Raw genomic sequence first — 15,366 nt, forward strand, 5'->3', positions numbered from 1 at the left:
CCTTTCTTCCTTTAAGTTGACTCCCTCGGGCATTTTGTCACAGTGACAGACAGAGACATTGCTGCCAGGTTGATGCTCCTTGCTTCACAGCACAGGACATGAACATAGCAGTGTCTGGAAGTGGGAGGTGCAGGACATCTGACCAGGGCTCCTGGCCTGCCCTGTGTTGGTTTCCTCTGTGCTGACCTATTCTGTCCTGGTCCACAGACTCATCAAATCTCCCTAGGTGTTTCTCTCTGTTCTGCATGGAGCTGTTTACCTGATGTCAGAGTTGTAATCTGGTGTTTTCCACAGGCTCATGTATGCTTGCTCTGTGTCATGGGTTTGCTCTGAAACCTCTCCCACAGGCTCATATTCTGAATGTTCTATCCCCAGCTTCTGGTGCTATTGTGGAGCCTGTAGGACTTGGAGTCTGGTTAGCAGAAGTAGGTCATTAAGGGTGGGCTTTTGAAGGTTATACCTGTCTGTGGTTGTTTGAATGAAAACAGCCCTGTAGGCTTATAGGGAGTGGCACTATTAGGAGGTGTGGCCTTATTGGAAGAAGTGTGTCACTGGAGGCTGACTTTGAGGTTTCAGATGCCCAAGCCAGGCCCAGTGGCACCCTCTCTTCCTGCTGCCTGCCAATCCAGCTACCACTCCAGCACCATGTCTGCCTGCATGATGTCATGCTTCCCAGCATGGTGATAATGGACTAAACCTCTGAACTGTAAGCCAGCCCCCAATTAAATGTTTTCCTTTCTAAGAGTCTCTGTGGTCATGGTGTCTCTTCACAGCAATGGAAACCCTAAGACATTGCCCCTTGTTCCACTCCACCTGTTCTCTGCGATTACTTTTTTCTGGGAAACATGAACAGGAAACTGGTCACCCCTGATGGGGCATGGAAAGGATTCTACCCAAGTTTCAACCTGAACCAATGGATTTCTTGGGATGAGGAGTTACTTATAGGGAGCGTGGGTAACCCCCAAACAGTGTCATCCCCTAAAAAGCCCCACCATGGTGGGTGATGACCTCATGGATGCTGGATCATGGAGACCTGGCTTCAGGTAATTTTTCACATTCCAGCATCTCCCAAGATCCTAACACTTCCTTGGCAGGAGGGAGCAGTAGTTGGAATCACAGGTGAGGATATGGTGACCTCTTCTCCCTAAACTAAGGAGCATTAACAGACCCATGGCCATTTTCAAAAACCTGGCTGTTGCCATGTGGTTCTGTGTATTTTGTTATTGGGACTATGGAGCCAAAGTCACCTTTGTTCCACAATGACCCAGAGCAAGTTAGTTTACCTCAACATCCAGCCTCCAGCATTTGCCACCCTCTGATCCTGCTGCTGTAGACACAGCCACCGCTCCGTGCCTTCCCTGTTGTGATGGACCAGAATCTCTAATCCTTCCTGTTTCTGGTAGGTGTCTGGCCACAACAGTGTAAAAGTAACTAACACACTGATAGAATCTCCTCCCCTTCCCTTGCCCCACCAGGTGGATCATGGAGGGCTCAGCACCAACGTCTTCATCTCTGTGGGCAAGTAGGCAGCAAGCATCCTACTAGACCCGATGATCGGCAAACACCCGTGCTTCAGAGGGATGTCGAATAGTTAGCAAATGTTTATGCTTCAGAGGGGCATTGAGGCACTCCGTCTTTAGTCCATCTGAAGAGGCTAGGTTCCTGGGGCTGGCAGCCATGGGCTCTGAGAAGCAAAAGGGGACAGTGAAATTGTTCTGCATGTTCTAGAAAGAACTGGGGAATCTGTTCCAGAATGTTCTATAGGGACTAAGAGGCTGTTGTAGAACATTCTAGAAGGGACTGCAAGTCCATCCCAGAATGGTGGTGGTGAGGCTGTTTCAGAATGTTCTAGAAGGTACTGTAAGAAGGACTGGGGTATAATTCAGTCAGTGGAATGTACACACGCCCCTCCTCCTGCCAATTAAATAAATTATAAATGAATGAATATAAAAAATGCTTTGCAAGCACAAGGACCCGAGTTTGATTCCTAAAACCCTAAAAATGCCAGGTGTGGTGGGGCATGCTCGTAATCCCAGTATTGGGGAGGCAGAGACAGAGGCTCTCAGGGCTCTCTAACCAGCTGGTCTAGTTTAGTTGGTGAGCTCCAAGCCAGGGAGAGACTCTATGTCAGAGCAGGACAGCATTCCTGAGGATAACAACAGGTATTGTCCTCCAGCCTCTACACACTCATTTGTGCACACATACGAACATTTATAAACATGCCCCAGAGTGCTCTGGAGGCAATGGCTTGGCTATTTTCAGAACGTAGAGGGCCAGTGCAGATGCTGGGTATAGGAATCCAGATGTCAGAGCGCTTGGTGTATGGGTGGATGGAGCTTGCTGACAGCAGGGTCTAAGTATTCTGGGAACAGAAGGGCTTTCCTGGCTGCTGGGACTGGGTCCTTCCTGATTCTATCAATGAGGAGTCCTGGGGTTCCTTAAGACCAATTATCCTGGCCTGGCTCTGGGCCGCAGGGGGTGGGGAGGCAGGGCTGGAATCTTCCTATCTCTGTGTTGGTGGCAGGGTGATGTCAGGTCTCATCAGAAACTGGAAATGGGCAGAGTAGAGGAGGGCATGTCATTTTACCTTACACTTCCAAAGGGCTTCCTACGGAGGCCATACCTGCCCTACTGGGCACGGGTAACAACATATCTGCCGTGGGAGGCATAGATACACTGGGACCCTGTGGTGCTGTAAGACTCTTCTAGAGAGAGAGGGGCCTACCGTGGGGTGAGGGTATATCTGCCTTTGCGATCCAAGCCACAGTAGGAGTGAATGGCAAACCACAGGAAGGCGCAGAGCATCATAGCGTACACCTGGAGCAATCAGGAGAGATGCCCAGGCGTCAGCAGCCACCAACAGTCCTGATGGCAGAGCCTCCCACTTCCAGGGAAGTTCCCAGGGTCAGGGGCTGGCTCCTCCCTGCTGACTGGGCCTGGAAGATCCTGGCAGTGCCATGATTAAAGAGGGTCAGTCTGAGGCAGTAACCCAGGACTGCTTCTGTCTGGGAAGCAGCAAGGTGGGGCGGGATAGAAGGAGGCCAAGGAAAGAACTGGTGGCTACCGTGAGGGCCAGGCTGGTGCAGGTCAGGGTGGAGGCGATACTGTAATGTGTCCACAGGAAGCTCCCGATCCTCTGTAGGCAGTCCTGCACAGAGGACAACATGCATGGTTGATTGCCCTCCCTGCACTCTGTGTGTGGCTCTCCTCATTCCAGTTTTCTCCTAGAAGCCCCTGGGGCTGCATGGTTTGCTCAGCCAGTGCTAAGGCCAGGGCAGTCAAGGTGTGTACCTTCCCCAGGGGAACTGCTGAACCCTCTGGGAAAGAGGCTTTAGGAAGCTTGAGACTGAGGCCATGGCGCCAGTCTCTGTGGGGGCAGTGGCTCACTGCCCTGTTCTAGTTGCCCTGAGCTCCTCCCTAGGCTGCTGTTTGTCTCCAGGCAGTCCAGGATGGAAGTACTCTAGTTCCCAGGGCCTGCTGTTAGTGGTGGGGGCAGAGACTCTGGACCTGCAGGTCTCTTTGCTATGGGCATAGGAAGGTGACAGTTGACCTCTGGGACATTCAGATGTTGGCATTTTTGTTGGGGATAGCCTGGACCATGTGAAGCCCTACAGGGGGCTTTCTTGCCTTTTGGCAAGTAAGTGATCCTCTTGCTGGCCTGAACTGGCCTTGCTGGCCTGAGCTGGCCTTGGCTTCTCTCCCACCAGGGGTCCTTTGTAACCCATCTGTGGTCCCTGGCCACCCTGCAACAGGAGGCAGGCACTGAGCTATTTTGGATTTGGGACCTGAGGACTGTTCTTGGGTGGATGGGACTCCCTGACTCTCAGCCCCTTCCCATCAGGCCAGCTCCCTTCCCTGCTGGGCCTTGAGCCATTCCCCACCCTCTTGTTTCTTGGAGGGTAGCCAGACATCTCTCCCCATGAGATAGGGCTGGTTTGTTTCCAGGATAGCAGGGGGATGGAACAAAGAGGGGGCTGGGTAGGGAGAGAGGACCAGGGTGGGGGAGAGTGGGTCAGGGCCTAGTCCTCAGGGTAGAAGAGCTCCTCCCTGCCCCTTCCCTGGCACTTTCTGCTCTTTCTGGGGGACCCCTTTTTACTCCTCCTAAATAGTAAATCAATCACCTTATTATATAGAGCCTTAGCTTTGAGCTTCTAGAAGCTTCAGAGGGGAGGGTGGGGGAGGAGCTTGATGGCCTGGGGAAGCCTCATGAAGGAGGAGGAGAGTGGGCGGGGTACATACCCAATGCTAGCCTGCAGAAGGGAGTTGAGCCAAGTCAAGCTAGCCATCTTGTAAGTTCCTAGCCCCCTGCCACTTATCATGGGGGGGGGGGCAGTGTGTGCGGGGGGCGGGTACATCCTTGAGACTTTTGGACAGATCCCAAAATGTGAGAGGCCAAAGGGGCAAAGAGGATGAAGATGTCCCTTCACAGGTAGAACCTGAAGTGCCCAACCTTCATTTGATCTGAGTACAGAAACTCTCGTCCCCCTCCTCCTCACCTCTCTCATGGCCTCCTGGCCCTGACATGGGATGGCTCTGGTGCTCGCCAGAAACCCAAAAGGAGACTTCTTCCCACAACACAGAAACTGGAAGACAAACCAGAGAGGAGCATAGCGTGGGCAGGACTGACTGATGGAAAAACTAAGGCACCAAAGCATAAGCAACTTAGGCGATTCTGCAACTGGGGCCCCCAAGAGACCAGAGCCAGGAATCAGGATTACAGCTGCTGCTGGAAAAATATCCTTAGCCCTGGTGATGGAACGGCATAGCTCTCTGAGGACCTCGTCCCTGTAGAGCAGGGCCCTACTGCCTGCCTGGTGCCTGAACACCTACCTCCTTGAAGAATACCCAATTCCTTCTTAGAATTTTCAGTCCATGTTGAACAAGGACATTACCCTTTTATTCTGTACTTACATTGGGTAGCCAGTCCTATTAGGGACAGAGGGGGATGGGTGAGATCCCAGTCATCTACCCACAATGGGACCTGTGTCCTGGGATCTTCTCTAGAAGCCTGGCCAGGATGGCTGACTCTAGAGGATGTCTGGCACCCATTCTCTGGGGGCACAGCAAGTATGACCACCCTGTCCCTCGCTCACCGTGTCCTGGATGGTGGCCAGCTCCTGCCACCAGCTGCTGGATGGGCTCTTCATTGCCTGGTCATACACGAGGTCATAGGTGTCCAATACTGCATCCTCCACCTGCACCAAAAGCATCCCAGGAAACAATGGCCTGAGGGAGACCCAGGGAAGCCCACACCCTGGGCCTCCTTTTCCAGGAACTTTCTTCCTACCATGGCAATTCTACGGCTTGCGTGTTGCCCCTGGAACTCCCAAGGGTTAAAGAAGAGGCCAGTAGATCTCAGCTACCCACCCTTAGAGGTGGGTTCTGGGTAGCATGGGGTAGCATCCTGCTCATCTGGATATAGGCAATAGGCCCAGCCTGCTGAGAAGCATGGACAGAAGCCTGGACTAGTTCCTCTGTTCCCTAAGGTTCTTGTTGGCCCTTCTTCAGAACTACCCAGAATACTGGAAAGATTCTCTCTAGTCTTGGACCAGGGAAGGTAAGGGCACCTGGAGTCAGATCCAGGGGGACACAGCAGAGGAAGAAGGAAGCTGGGTGGGGCCAAGGCTGGCCCTGCTTCTGTTCCACACACAAAACAGCCTAGACTTTTTTGCTTCTGTGTCCTAGCTCTGATTCCCTACTGTGCTCAATTGCTACCCCAAGATGTCCTCCCCCAGGCCGAATATGTTTTCAGAGACAAATTGGAATTTCATCTCTTCCAGGAAGGCATCCCAAATATGTGGAACTCACTGATCTTCTGGCTCAGGGCATGTCCTCCAACGTCTTTCTGCCTTGAAGACCCTGAGTCCTCCTGACTCCCAGCCTTATGCTAGGCCAGCAGCCAGGTCACACAGAGTGTTGTCCTGAATGGCTGGACTGGTGTTGAAGCCCTATGTCTCCCCTGGTCACTCATGCCTTTCAGAGAGGAAGCATGTCTGTCCCACAGCCTGATTGTCCATTCCACTATGGGCCTCACTCACCAGGTGCCTGCAGGCCATAGTGGGCAGACAGGTAGTCAGAGGTTCTTGTAACCAAGTCCAGCCCAGGCCCAAGAGCCCTGTAGGAGTCAGGGGAACTCCGTGCTAACGGCTGGTCCTGGCACCGACTTCTCCCTCTCCATCCATGCAACAGAGCCAGACATCCCCATGAGTCATCCCCAGCTCAGCCTGCCCCAGCCCTCCCCCACCCAGGGCAGGTGCCAAGCTGGCCTTGGTTGCTGGTTAGTCTGGGCCAGAGCCCTCTCATGGGCTCAGCTCCCTCAAGCCTGTGGGCTTACTGTGTCCTTAAAAGAACAAATCCTGGGGAGGGCTGGGAATGCCTGGAGCTGCGTGGGTGGGGCAGGTAGCTGAAACAAGTAGGCACTATTGGACTAGCCCTTTTTGCACCACTCCCTGGCACAATTGACTTTATTTCCCTCATCAGTCCTGCCAGTTTTCAGGGATGTCCCAGCGCCCAGGGGCCCTCTGTCCACTGTCATTCCTACAGGACAATAGAGATGACATCAGCTCTAGAGCTCAGCTCAGCTTGGTTCTGCCCAGCATCCCACCCACCATGAGCAGAACAACAGAGGTCTGCCCAGACTTCAAAACCGGACTCTGGGGCCTTAGAGACCAGGCTGGACTCTTTGCAGAGCCCAGCACTAGGGCAGTGGGTGGGGGGTGGGGTTTGTGCATTGCCATCTGCACTCCCTTTGGCATTTAAGTTGCTCTGTGAGAGACTTGAGGCTGTAGTTCTTTCATGGGAATAGGGAAGGTAGACCAGAGGCTTCCTAAGCCAGGTTCCCAAGCCTCCACATCCTTTATCCAAGGGTCCCTTCCAGCAAGTATCTGTGTCTGCAGGGTTGGCAAGCAGCTTCTGGGGTACCAAGTCTCCTTTGTAAGTGTGTTGTCCTGAGTGGGTGTTTGTTGTCAAGCCTCAGACCAAAGCCTCAGATCCATGAGATGTTGGCAAAGCGTCCCATTCCGTGAGTCTCACTGAGACCAGCTCAAACCGCCTTCTTGTCCAGCTGTGTGTGATAAACGCACTCTCCTTGTTTATCTGCTTGTAATAACCCCGCCTCCTTATTCAGCTGTAGATAATAAACACACTGAGCTGTTGGGGGCAAAGAGACTGCAGCTTTCACTGCCCGATTCTAGCTTTCCAGTGTGTGTCTGTGTGTCTGTCCTTTCTTCATTCCCTTGCCGCCTCAGTCAGGTTAGTCCCTGGATCTGTGCAGGACATGGCAGCCCAGGCTACTGCAGATTGAGGAGCAATGTCTAGGGGATCCCCCTATCTTTCTTCCTAAGACCAGGACACTGTGATATCTATCCAGGCTTGGTGATGTCCCTTCCCCCACGTTTGTTAGATCAGGGTAGTAGAGCCATGGCCAGGAGGACCCCACGTGGAGCTGCAGGTGGCTTGTGGACCAGCATTGGGTCCCCAAGCTACATAGACATGTTTGTTCTGTGCTTGGTCTTGACATGAATTATTAAGGAAAGTTAAACAATTCATTTTCCGCTCCTTGGGGACAGTGGGAGATTGCGGCAGAGCAGCTCTGAAGCCACAGTGAGGGTAATGAATAGCCCTATCTCTCTGTATTCAGTACATAGCAGGCTGGGCCACACCACTATCCTCACCAACCTTGGGTGCCTGCCAAGGCCTGTGTCCTGGGAGGAGGGGGGATCAGGAAGGAGCACCCTATCCTCACTTCAGGCCAGAGCCTGGTCTACAGAGACAGTCAAGGTCTCCTCCTTGTCTGCCCTTACCTTCTTGCTAGACCCTTGTTTTAGGATGTCCTGGGGATCTTTCCAGGGAGGTTTTGGGGAGCTGGGGTGGCTTCTAAGCATTACTAGTTGATTCCTGTATTCTTTCTTACCCATGGGGCTGGGGGCAGCTAGGAGGACCAAGTCTAAGGCTGTGACCTATTTGGCTTGGATTGGTTCGCTGGTAGGGAGAACATGGGAGGATGGGAGGATGGTGGCTCTGTGCTTGGTACCACACATGGCTCATTCCTCAGGACAACCCAGAACTAGGTCCACATTCCAGACAACCTGGGAGTGCAGAGGATCCGGACTGCCCCTCCATTGCTGGCTCATCTCCATCATGCAGTAGCTCTGCAGCAGGGCTTTCTACTCTCCATTTACAGAAGCAGACACAGAGGCCCAGGGAGGACAAAGGACTGGCCTGCCACCCTTGATTTTAAACCTAGGGTACTTTCACCGAGGCTACCTCCAGGTAGCTCACCAGGTCTCAGGGCTATGTTGGAAGTTAGAAATCCAGCAGGCCAGGGTCCAGGAATAACCCTAGTCCACCACGGTCAGGCAGGCCTTGGAGAATTGCCCTAGCGGCCAGTCTTAAGAGGACTGGAGTAAGAAGCCCTTTCCCTTCTGTAGATTAAACCCTAGTTGCTGCCTGCCCTCTGGTTCCTGCAAGGCCTCTGCCTGTTCTGCACCCCGAGTTTAGGGCTTAGAATATAAACAGTTTTAGAACAGGGAGATGGGCTGCAGCTGCTGCAGGCTAACCCGAGGTCAGCCCCTGATACCTGGCAGCTGTCTTGACTGAGGCCACCCACGCTGTGACCAGCCATCCAGACCACCCGTCAGTGGACAGGGAAGGTTCTGCCCAAATGCTGCTTGGCCCGGCTGCCTCAGGCAGAAGTCTGGACACCCATGCTCTCAAGCTGTTGTTGGGGTTCGGCCCTCTTCCAGGTCTTCTGGACCATAGAAAAATATTTTTTTCATTTAATATCAGGATTGGCGTGAGCATTTTGGGGGTCTCCTTGGGTAGGGAGTAAGGGTAAAACAGAAACTCTGGGCAAAGAACCAGGCTGGTCCAGGTAGTGGGTCCTGGCTGCACTCACCTGGGTGGGGTTGTGGAATCTCCAGAATGCCACCTGCACCAGGACACAGAATGACAGGGCAAAGCACAGGAAACCCTGGGGACAGAGATGGCCTGGTCACTGTACAGCCAGGTATGTGGCCTGGGGAGGTAGGGCGGGGGTACCAGGTAGGTAGGTAGCTTCCCCAAGGGGCCTGGGCTGAGCTACTGACTTGCGCTCCATTAACTACTGCTTGGGGGAGGCTCTTTTGGGGATTCCTCTGTGCCTCTGGAGGACCTGGGACCTAAGGTGGCACATACTTCCTTAGGAATGGTAGGCCTTTCCAATATGGTAGAGGCCCTAGCTCACTACAGCTACTTCTAGGAGGAATAGTGACCCCAGGAGGGCCAGGCAGTGCCTCCCCAGATCTGAAATTTTGGCATCAGAACCCTCTACCCCTGCCCTTTAGACTTTTTTTTAGATTTAAACAAAATTATATTTATGTATTTTATTCCACATATATGGGGAGACCAGATGAAGGTATCGGATCTTCTGGAACAGGGGCCACAAGTAGTTCTTTGTGGTTTCTGGGAACTGAACTTGGATCCTCTGGAAGAGCAGGCAGCTCTTGTAACTGCTGAGCCTTTGCCCCAGCCCTATTCACCTAACTGCCATCCTCTCCTTTGAGGTGGACGCTCATGGAGGTAGCCCAGGCTGGCTTTGAGCTCATGACCCTCCAGTTCCTCAGCGCTGATTACAGGGGTACGCAACCGCGATGTTTTAGTCAGTGTAGTATCTCAGCCAAGGCTGTCATATGTGCTAGGCAAGCGCTCGATCAACTGACCCACATCCCCAGCCAGAAACGTCTCCCTTGAAGGTAGGTAATGGCCCCCTCATACAGGGCGCCTTCTGTGGGCCCTTTGTTGTTTCGTTTCTGAAACCCGTTTCCAAGGAAACCCTAACCTCTACAGCCTGACTCATAGAGAACCACAGGCCACAACCCCGGGCATAGGTTTGGCACCCCAGACTGTGACCTTCCTTTCCTCATGAGTTTCCTACCCTTCCTCTACACCAGTGTGGGTCCCTGTGGTCATCCCATTCCTACCCCTCACCCCAAGTGCTAAAAAGGGACTTCTTTACATACTCCACACTTTCCTTCTTGGCTTTAGTCGGGGTACAACTGCTGACTTCCTTACAGAACTAGAGGGCAGTGCCCATCTCTCCCCTGATACAGGTACTGGCACAAGTCCCTGCCCTTCTGTGACTAGTTTCACAGGGTCACTCTGTACTAAGAACCCTGTTCCTCAATAGCACCCACCAAAGTCCCATCTAGTGACCTCCCATCTGGGTGACCTCGGAGCCGCTGCCTGTGCTCTTGTCAGCACCAGTGCCATGCACATAGATCCTCCCAGTACACAGAGGTCCCGGGTGACCATGGAGCCTTCTGGATCAACCACCACCTCACTCCCAAGTGTCACTGGCATGAGTATGAGTAGCCGTGGCCTCACTCTGGGAAAAGTGGCCAGTGTGCAGAGCAGCCTACAGTCATAGGCCAGGAGGACAGGAACAAACAGTCTATGCCAGGGGCAGCTTAGCTCTCCCAAGTGTGTGAAAAGAGCTGGGGGCATCTGCACTGCCCCCTCACACTTGGGTGGGTGTGAGCTCTGCAGTGGTGGGGTGCCCCCTTTCCCTGCTTTCTCCTGCCCGACCTGGAGCCTGCATCACTATCTTGGAGTTGGCCCTGGCTTGCCTGCTGCTGCTGCTCCTATCTTTGCCTTTAGCCCTTCCTCCCCCTCCTTCCTCCTGCTGCCTTCTTGTTCTCTCTCCTCCACATTTTCTTCCCTCCTTCTCCTCCTCTCTGTTCTTTCCTCTTGCTGGCAGTCAAGGGCTGACTTTCCCTGTCTGGAAGCCATTCCTCAACTCTGCCTCCCAGCTGAGGCTGTGAGCCAGCTGCAGAGTCCAGCCCTTTCCAGAAACCATTTCAACCATTTCATCGTCAAGAGGGAGTTTCTCCCTCTCCCTCCCTCCTCCCTCTGTCTTTTTTGGTTTTTAGTCTCTCTGTTTCTCTCTCTCACACACCCTCTCTGTGTGTGTATGTAGAAAGGGTCTTAAGATCTGCTTAGTGCTGAGAGAGGTTGGGCCAGGCCTAACTGTCGCCATTTTTCTCTCTATTCGTTCAAAATGAAAATAAATGAATAAATAAACTTGTAAACAACTTGAATCTGCTTCCTGCCGCTAGCTAGCTCCTTCATTTCCTGTGTTTCAGAAGGCGGGGCAGGAAAGAGCATGGAGGGGGGCAGTGGGCACAGAGTCACGAAGGGGGATGTTTCCCCTCCCTAGACCCTTTTATATGTGCTTTACACGTGCTCCATCCAGTATGCAGGCCAGTGACAGTACACAGGCAGCTGCCGGGCAGGAAGAGGCAGACGGTGCCCACCGTGCACACAGGCACAAGTATAAACATGACACTAAGGCCCTGTGACCAGTGGAGCTCCCAGGGACCCTGTGGTGACTGAACTGGGCTTACTGTCTATGCTGGGGTAGAGGGTGCTAGGGATTCAGCAAAGTGCAGAGCACTGGGCCTGGAGTGACCTTGAGAATACAACTCTGAACAGAAGGAATCTGAATGTTGTCTTTTAGCTGAAACACGTATAACCACACCAGGCCCTGAGTCTGTTAGGGATGAGAACTTGGAAGGCCTGGGTAGGTTCTAATGCTCCTGGAATCCTTTGCCCACGGATCAGATGCCAAGCAGGACATGGGAGGAGCTTGGGAATGCTGAGTGGAATGAGCTGATCCAGAGCTGGGCCCCTTGGCCCACCTGCCTCCCGCCTCCCGCTTTACAGTCTTCATGCTGACTATGGTGCCCCCTGGTGGCTGAAGTTATATCCAGGCGCAGGCCTCTCGGCCTGTCTCCGGCATACCCCTGCCTCCATCTTGTCTTTCCTCCATGCTTTCTTCCAGCAAGACACAAATCCTCTGGGGTCACAGTCCACCAGTTCTGTGACCTCTTCGCTAGGGCCTCCCTCTGGGAGGCAAATCCAGGCTAATTTTTGTTTAGTGTTTATTCACGACCAGCACTATCCCTGCCCCTGTATCATCAGAGCAAGAATCCCGGGGAGGCTAAAGCTGCCAGGTTCTGCCTAGTCCACCACCCAGTTATGGCTGGTCCCTGAAGCAGCTCTAGCTAGGGGGTGACTTTGTCCCTATAACAGTACTGCACCAGGCCCTGAGTCTGTCAGGGATGGTGGAATTGAGGGATTGAGGACTTGGGAGGCCTGGGTGGGTTCTAAAGCTCCTGGAATCTTATGTCCACAGATCAAGTTGCCAAGCAGGACAGGGAGGAGCTTGGGAAGGTGGTGACTCTGTCACTGTCTTTGGAGACCAAGGGTCATCAGCAAATACACTGAACATGAAGACAAGGTTGCCAAGTTTAGTTTCGGTCTATCTAGGAAGCATAGCCTCCAGCTCAGGTTCCTGAGGGTTCTTGGATTCCCCCAGTCACTCATAGGCAGAGGTTGGGAGTCTACAAACAGGGGCACAAGGATGGATGGAGAAGGGAAATGAGATCTTATGCCTGGAATGGAGTGGGGCAGGTAAGAGACCAGGGCATCAGGAAGGAGCTGCCTCAGTTCGGGTAACTGGGAAAGCCTGGGTCAAACGGGGACTGGGTGGCCATGGAGAGGGTCCTGACAGACAGAACCTGGATTAACTATTGAGGGCTGTAGGGGCACACTAGGACACCCATATGGAGAAACAGTTACAGCAGCAACAAGGGCTTTCTTCTATGGGGTTGTGAAACTTCCTGTCAGCGGCTAGGCAGGGATAGTGTGAGAAGAAAGCCCAGGCTGCAGGAACAGGATTTCCTTGTCCCTGGTTGGTCTTCTAATGAGAATTGAAATTCATCCAGTCCTGTGTCCAGACCTGGCTAGACATCAGAACCAGGTCCTGTGTCCAGACCTAGCTAGACATCAGAACCAGGCCCTCCCAAGGTCTTTGGAGATGGCCCCAGGGCTGAGAGTACCAACTCTCTCTCAGGGGTGCTGTAGAACCATTGTTAGATCTGGGGAAGGCAGAGTAGCATAGAGCCCTGTGGGGACTAAGTGACAGCCTAGGTGGGAGAGTCCTGTCTGGCCAAGTGGAAGGCCCTAACTGTGTAGGTAGAGAGACTCACTGGTGCATAGTCCCTGACCTGTCCTCCTTTTAGGGTACTTTGACTGAGGTCAGGCAATTCCCTGGCTTTTTTCTCTCCAGCTCTTGTCCCTGTTGGAAGCTGAGGTCATCTGGCCGACCACAGAACTTACCGCAGCCATGAGGCCATGGGCCTCCCTCACTGTGGCTATCGTGCTCAGGACAGCGCCCAGGCTCAGTAGACCTGCTAGGCTGATCCCCAAGTAGAAGGCTGTGGAACGGGAGAGGCAGAGGGTTAGGGACCCAGCATGAGGACTGGGCACGGAGGTTGGATCCGAAATCTACTTTTTTTGGGGGGGGGGGCGGGTGTCACAGAACTAGGACTAAACTTCTAGGGAGGTCCCAAAAGGCACATATCTCTGGCCCAAAAAGAAGGGGTGTCTCATAGCCTGATAGCCTGTTTCCTCCCAAGACTGGGAAGGAAGGGGGAAGATCAGGGAACAAGCTAGGGACCATATTCTTTCCCCCATTTCTACTGCCTTCCCTGCCTCACAGACTATCTTGAAGCCACATCCCCATGCTCTAGTGACAGGTGGCAGTGTGGGGCTGTGACCTTATCAGCCCAGGCCCAGGCCCCAGGCTTCCTGCGTGGGCGGGGCCTAGCACCTTGGAAAGCAGGGGGCCTAGGAACTGGGGCTGACAACCCCCCATTCAGGGGCCTCAATTTCTCTTACCCTTTCCTACCCTCCTAGGTTCTTTGCATTCCTATCAGGAACACCCCCCCTCACTAAAGCCTTGCTTTTGTGGAGGTGGGGCACTCTGGCAGACTTGGCCCTAGCTAGGCATTTTCTGCCCTTTGAATATGGTATTCACTACCGAGTCCCATAGGCCATCTGATCCCTGCCCTGAAAGCACAGATCTGGGGTCTGGCACAGTTTGAACTGTCCTGTGTGGTAGGAGAACCAGGGCAGGAATGCCTGATGTTGCCTAAATCTCCCCACTTTTATTAGTAAAACCAGGACACTAGGGCATCTCCTCCCTGCCCCGACCTCTGACTCTGCCCAAAGCCTAGGGCCAGGGAGTCAGGACTGTCTGGGGCTTGGTCACTCCTCCCAGGTGCTTCTGACCCTGGGGCCCTCCCACCTCCCGCTCCACAGCCATTTCTGGCTGTACTTACCCCAATAGTGCATTCCTTCATAGGGGTTCCTCTCCAGGGCTACTTGACGAATGACAGTAAAGCGGTTTCCAAAGTGAATGACCACTGCCATGGTGGCCGTAGAGAGACCCAGCAGCTGAAAGTGAGGTGTGCATAGATGCAAAAGCCCTCCCACAGTGACAGAGTGTGGGGCCTGGGCTTCTGGGCGCCCCAAGCTGGCTCCCTCCAGGCGCAAGGCATCTGCGGGAGGCCTACATGTTTCTGTGGATGGGAGGGACGGGCCCTCCACAGACGGGCTATCACATACAGATAAGTATGCAACACATATACTCGTGCCCATTTTCTCTAGGGACCCAGAAGATCACATCAAACTGTCTGCAGAGACCCTGCATCCCTGTCCTCTCCCGGATCCCAGGCAGCACCCCTTCCTGGCTGTCCCTGCACACTCCAAATCACCAGCCAACCTGGGTTCTCCCAGGCTCTTCACTGCCCCTTGGGTGACAGCTACAAGGACGTGTATACACAGTCCTCTAAGGGTGGCCACCAGAGACCCAGACCCAGTCTGCGCAACTGTGGTGTCAAGGGAGGGGAGACCACAGTGCTGGAGGAACCCGGGCATGGTGAATTATTTCCCCTACTGCCCCACTGCCCACCTGCCCACCCACTCCTTCTGTTCCACTTGCATGTTACCAAGACAAAGAAGTTGGTGATCAGTATCTGGCATTTGGCAATCTTGATTCGATTCCAGTGCTCCATGGTCTCCTCTCCTCTCCTCTCCTCTCCTCTCCTCTCCTCTCCTCTCCTCTCTCTTCTTCTCCCCTCCCCTCCCTCCACCTCCTCTTTCCTCCCTTCCTCCTCTCCCCTCCCTTCTGTGGTTCCCCACTGGGTGGGGAACCTCAGACCACAGCTGACCCAGTAGGTAGGCTGTGCCCTCCCATCTGTCAACAGCCCTTCTAACATAGTGACTGGGTTTGGGGAAGGAAGAAAGACAGGCCGGAAGAGGGGCAGTTTCTATACCTGCAGCTGCCCTGGCCTGGCCCAAGACAACTGGGCTTTGGTAGGTACTTGAGGCTTCCCAGTGGATGGGTTGAGCCACCCTGCAGCATGGGGGAGGGGGTGGAGTCTTGAGAGGAGCAGTAAGAGAAGAGCCCAATGTCTGGCATTGGTTATAAGAGTGTACTAACCTGCCCAGCTACACTAGGACCCTTAGTGTATGCTTTAGAGA

At 53.6% G+C, this 15,366-nt stretch overlaps 1 protein-coding gene across 1 annotated transcript; it reads right to left on the reverse strand.

Moving 5' to 3' along the window:
* Nucleotides 1-1,602: 1,602 nt before the first annotated feature.
* On the reverse strand, nt 1,603-14,897 carry Tspan32 (tetraspanin 32). Its single transcript, XM_041666524.1, has 9 exons — nt 14,832-14,897; nt 14,163-14,277; nt 13,159-13,256; nt 8,897-8,971; nt 5,094-5,195; nt 4,497-4,583; nt 3,065-3,148; nt 2,726-2,817; nt 1,603-1,684 (listed from the first exon to the last, which is right to left on the reverse strand). The coding sequence occupies exons 1-9, from the start codon at nt 14,895-14,897 to the stop codon at nt 1,603-1,605; spliced, it is 801 nt and encodes a 266-aa protein (XP_041522458.1).
* Nucleotides 14,898-15,366: the final 469 nt, after the last annotated feature.

Source organism: Microtus oregoni, unplaced genomic scaffold, assembly GCF_018167655.1.
Source record: "Microtus oregoni isolate MIOR12 unplaced genomic scaffold, Mior012 000016F_ref0000370, whole genome shotgun sequence".
Classification (NCBI taxonomy): Eukaryota; Metazoa; Chordata; class Mammalia; order Rodentia; family Cricetidae; genus Microtus; species Microtus oregoni.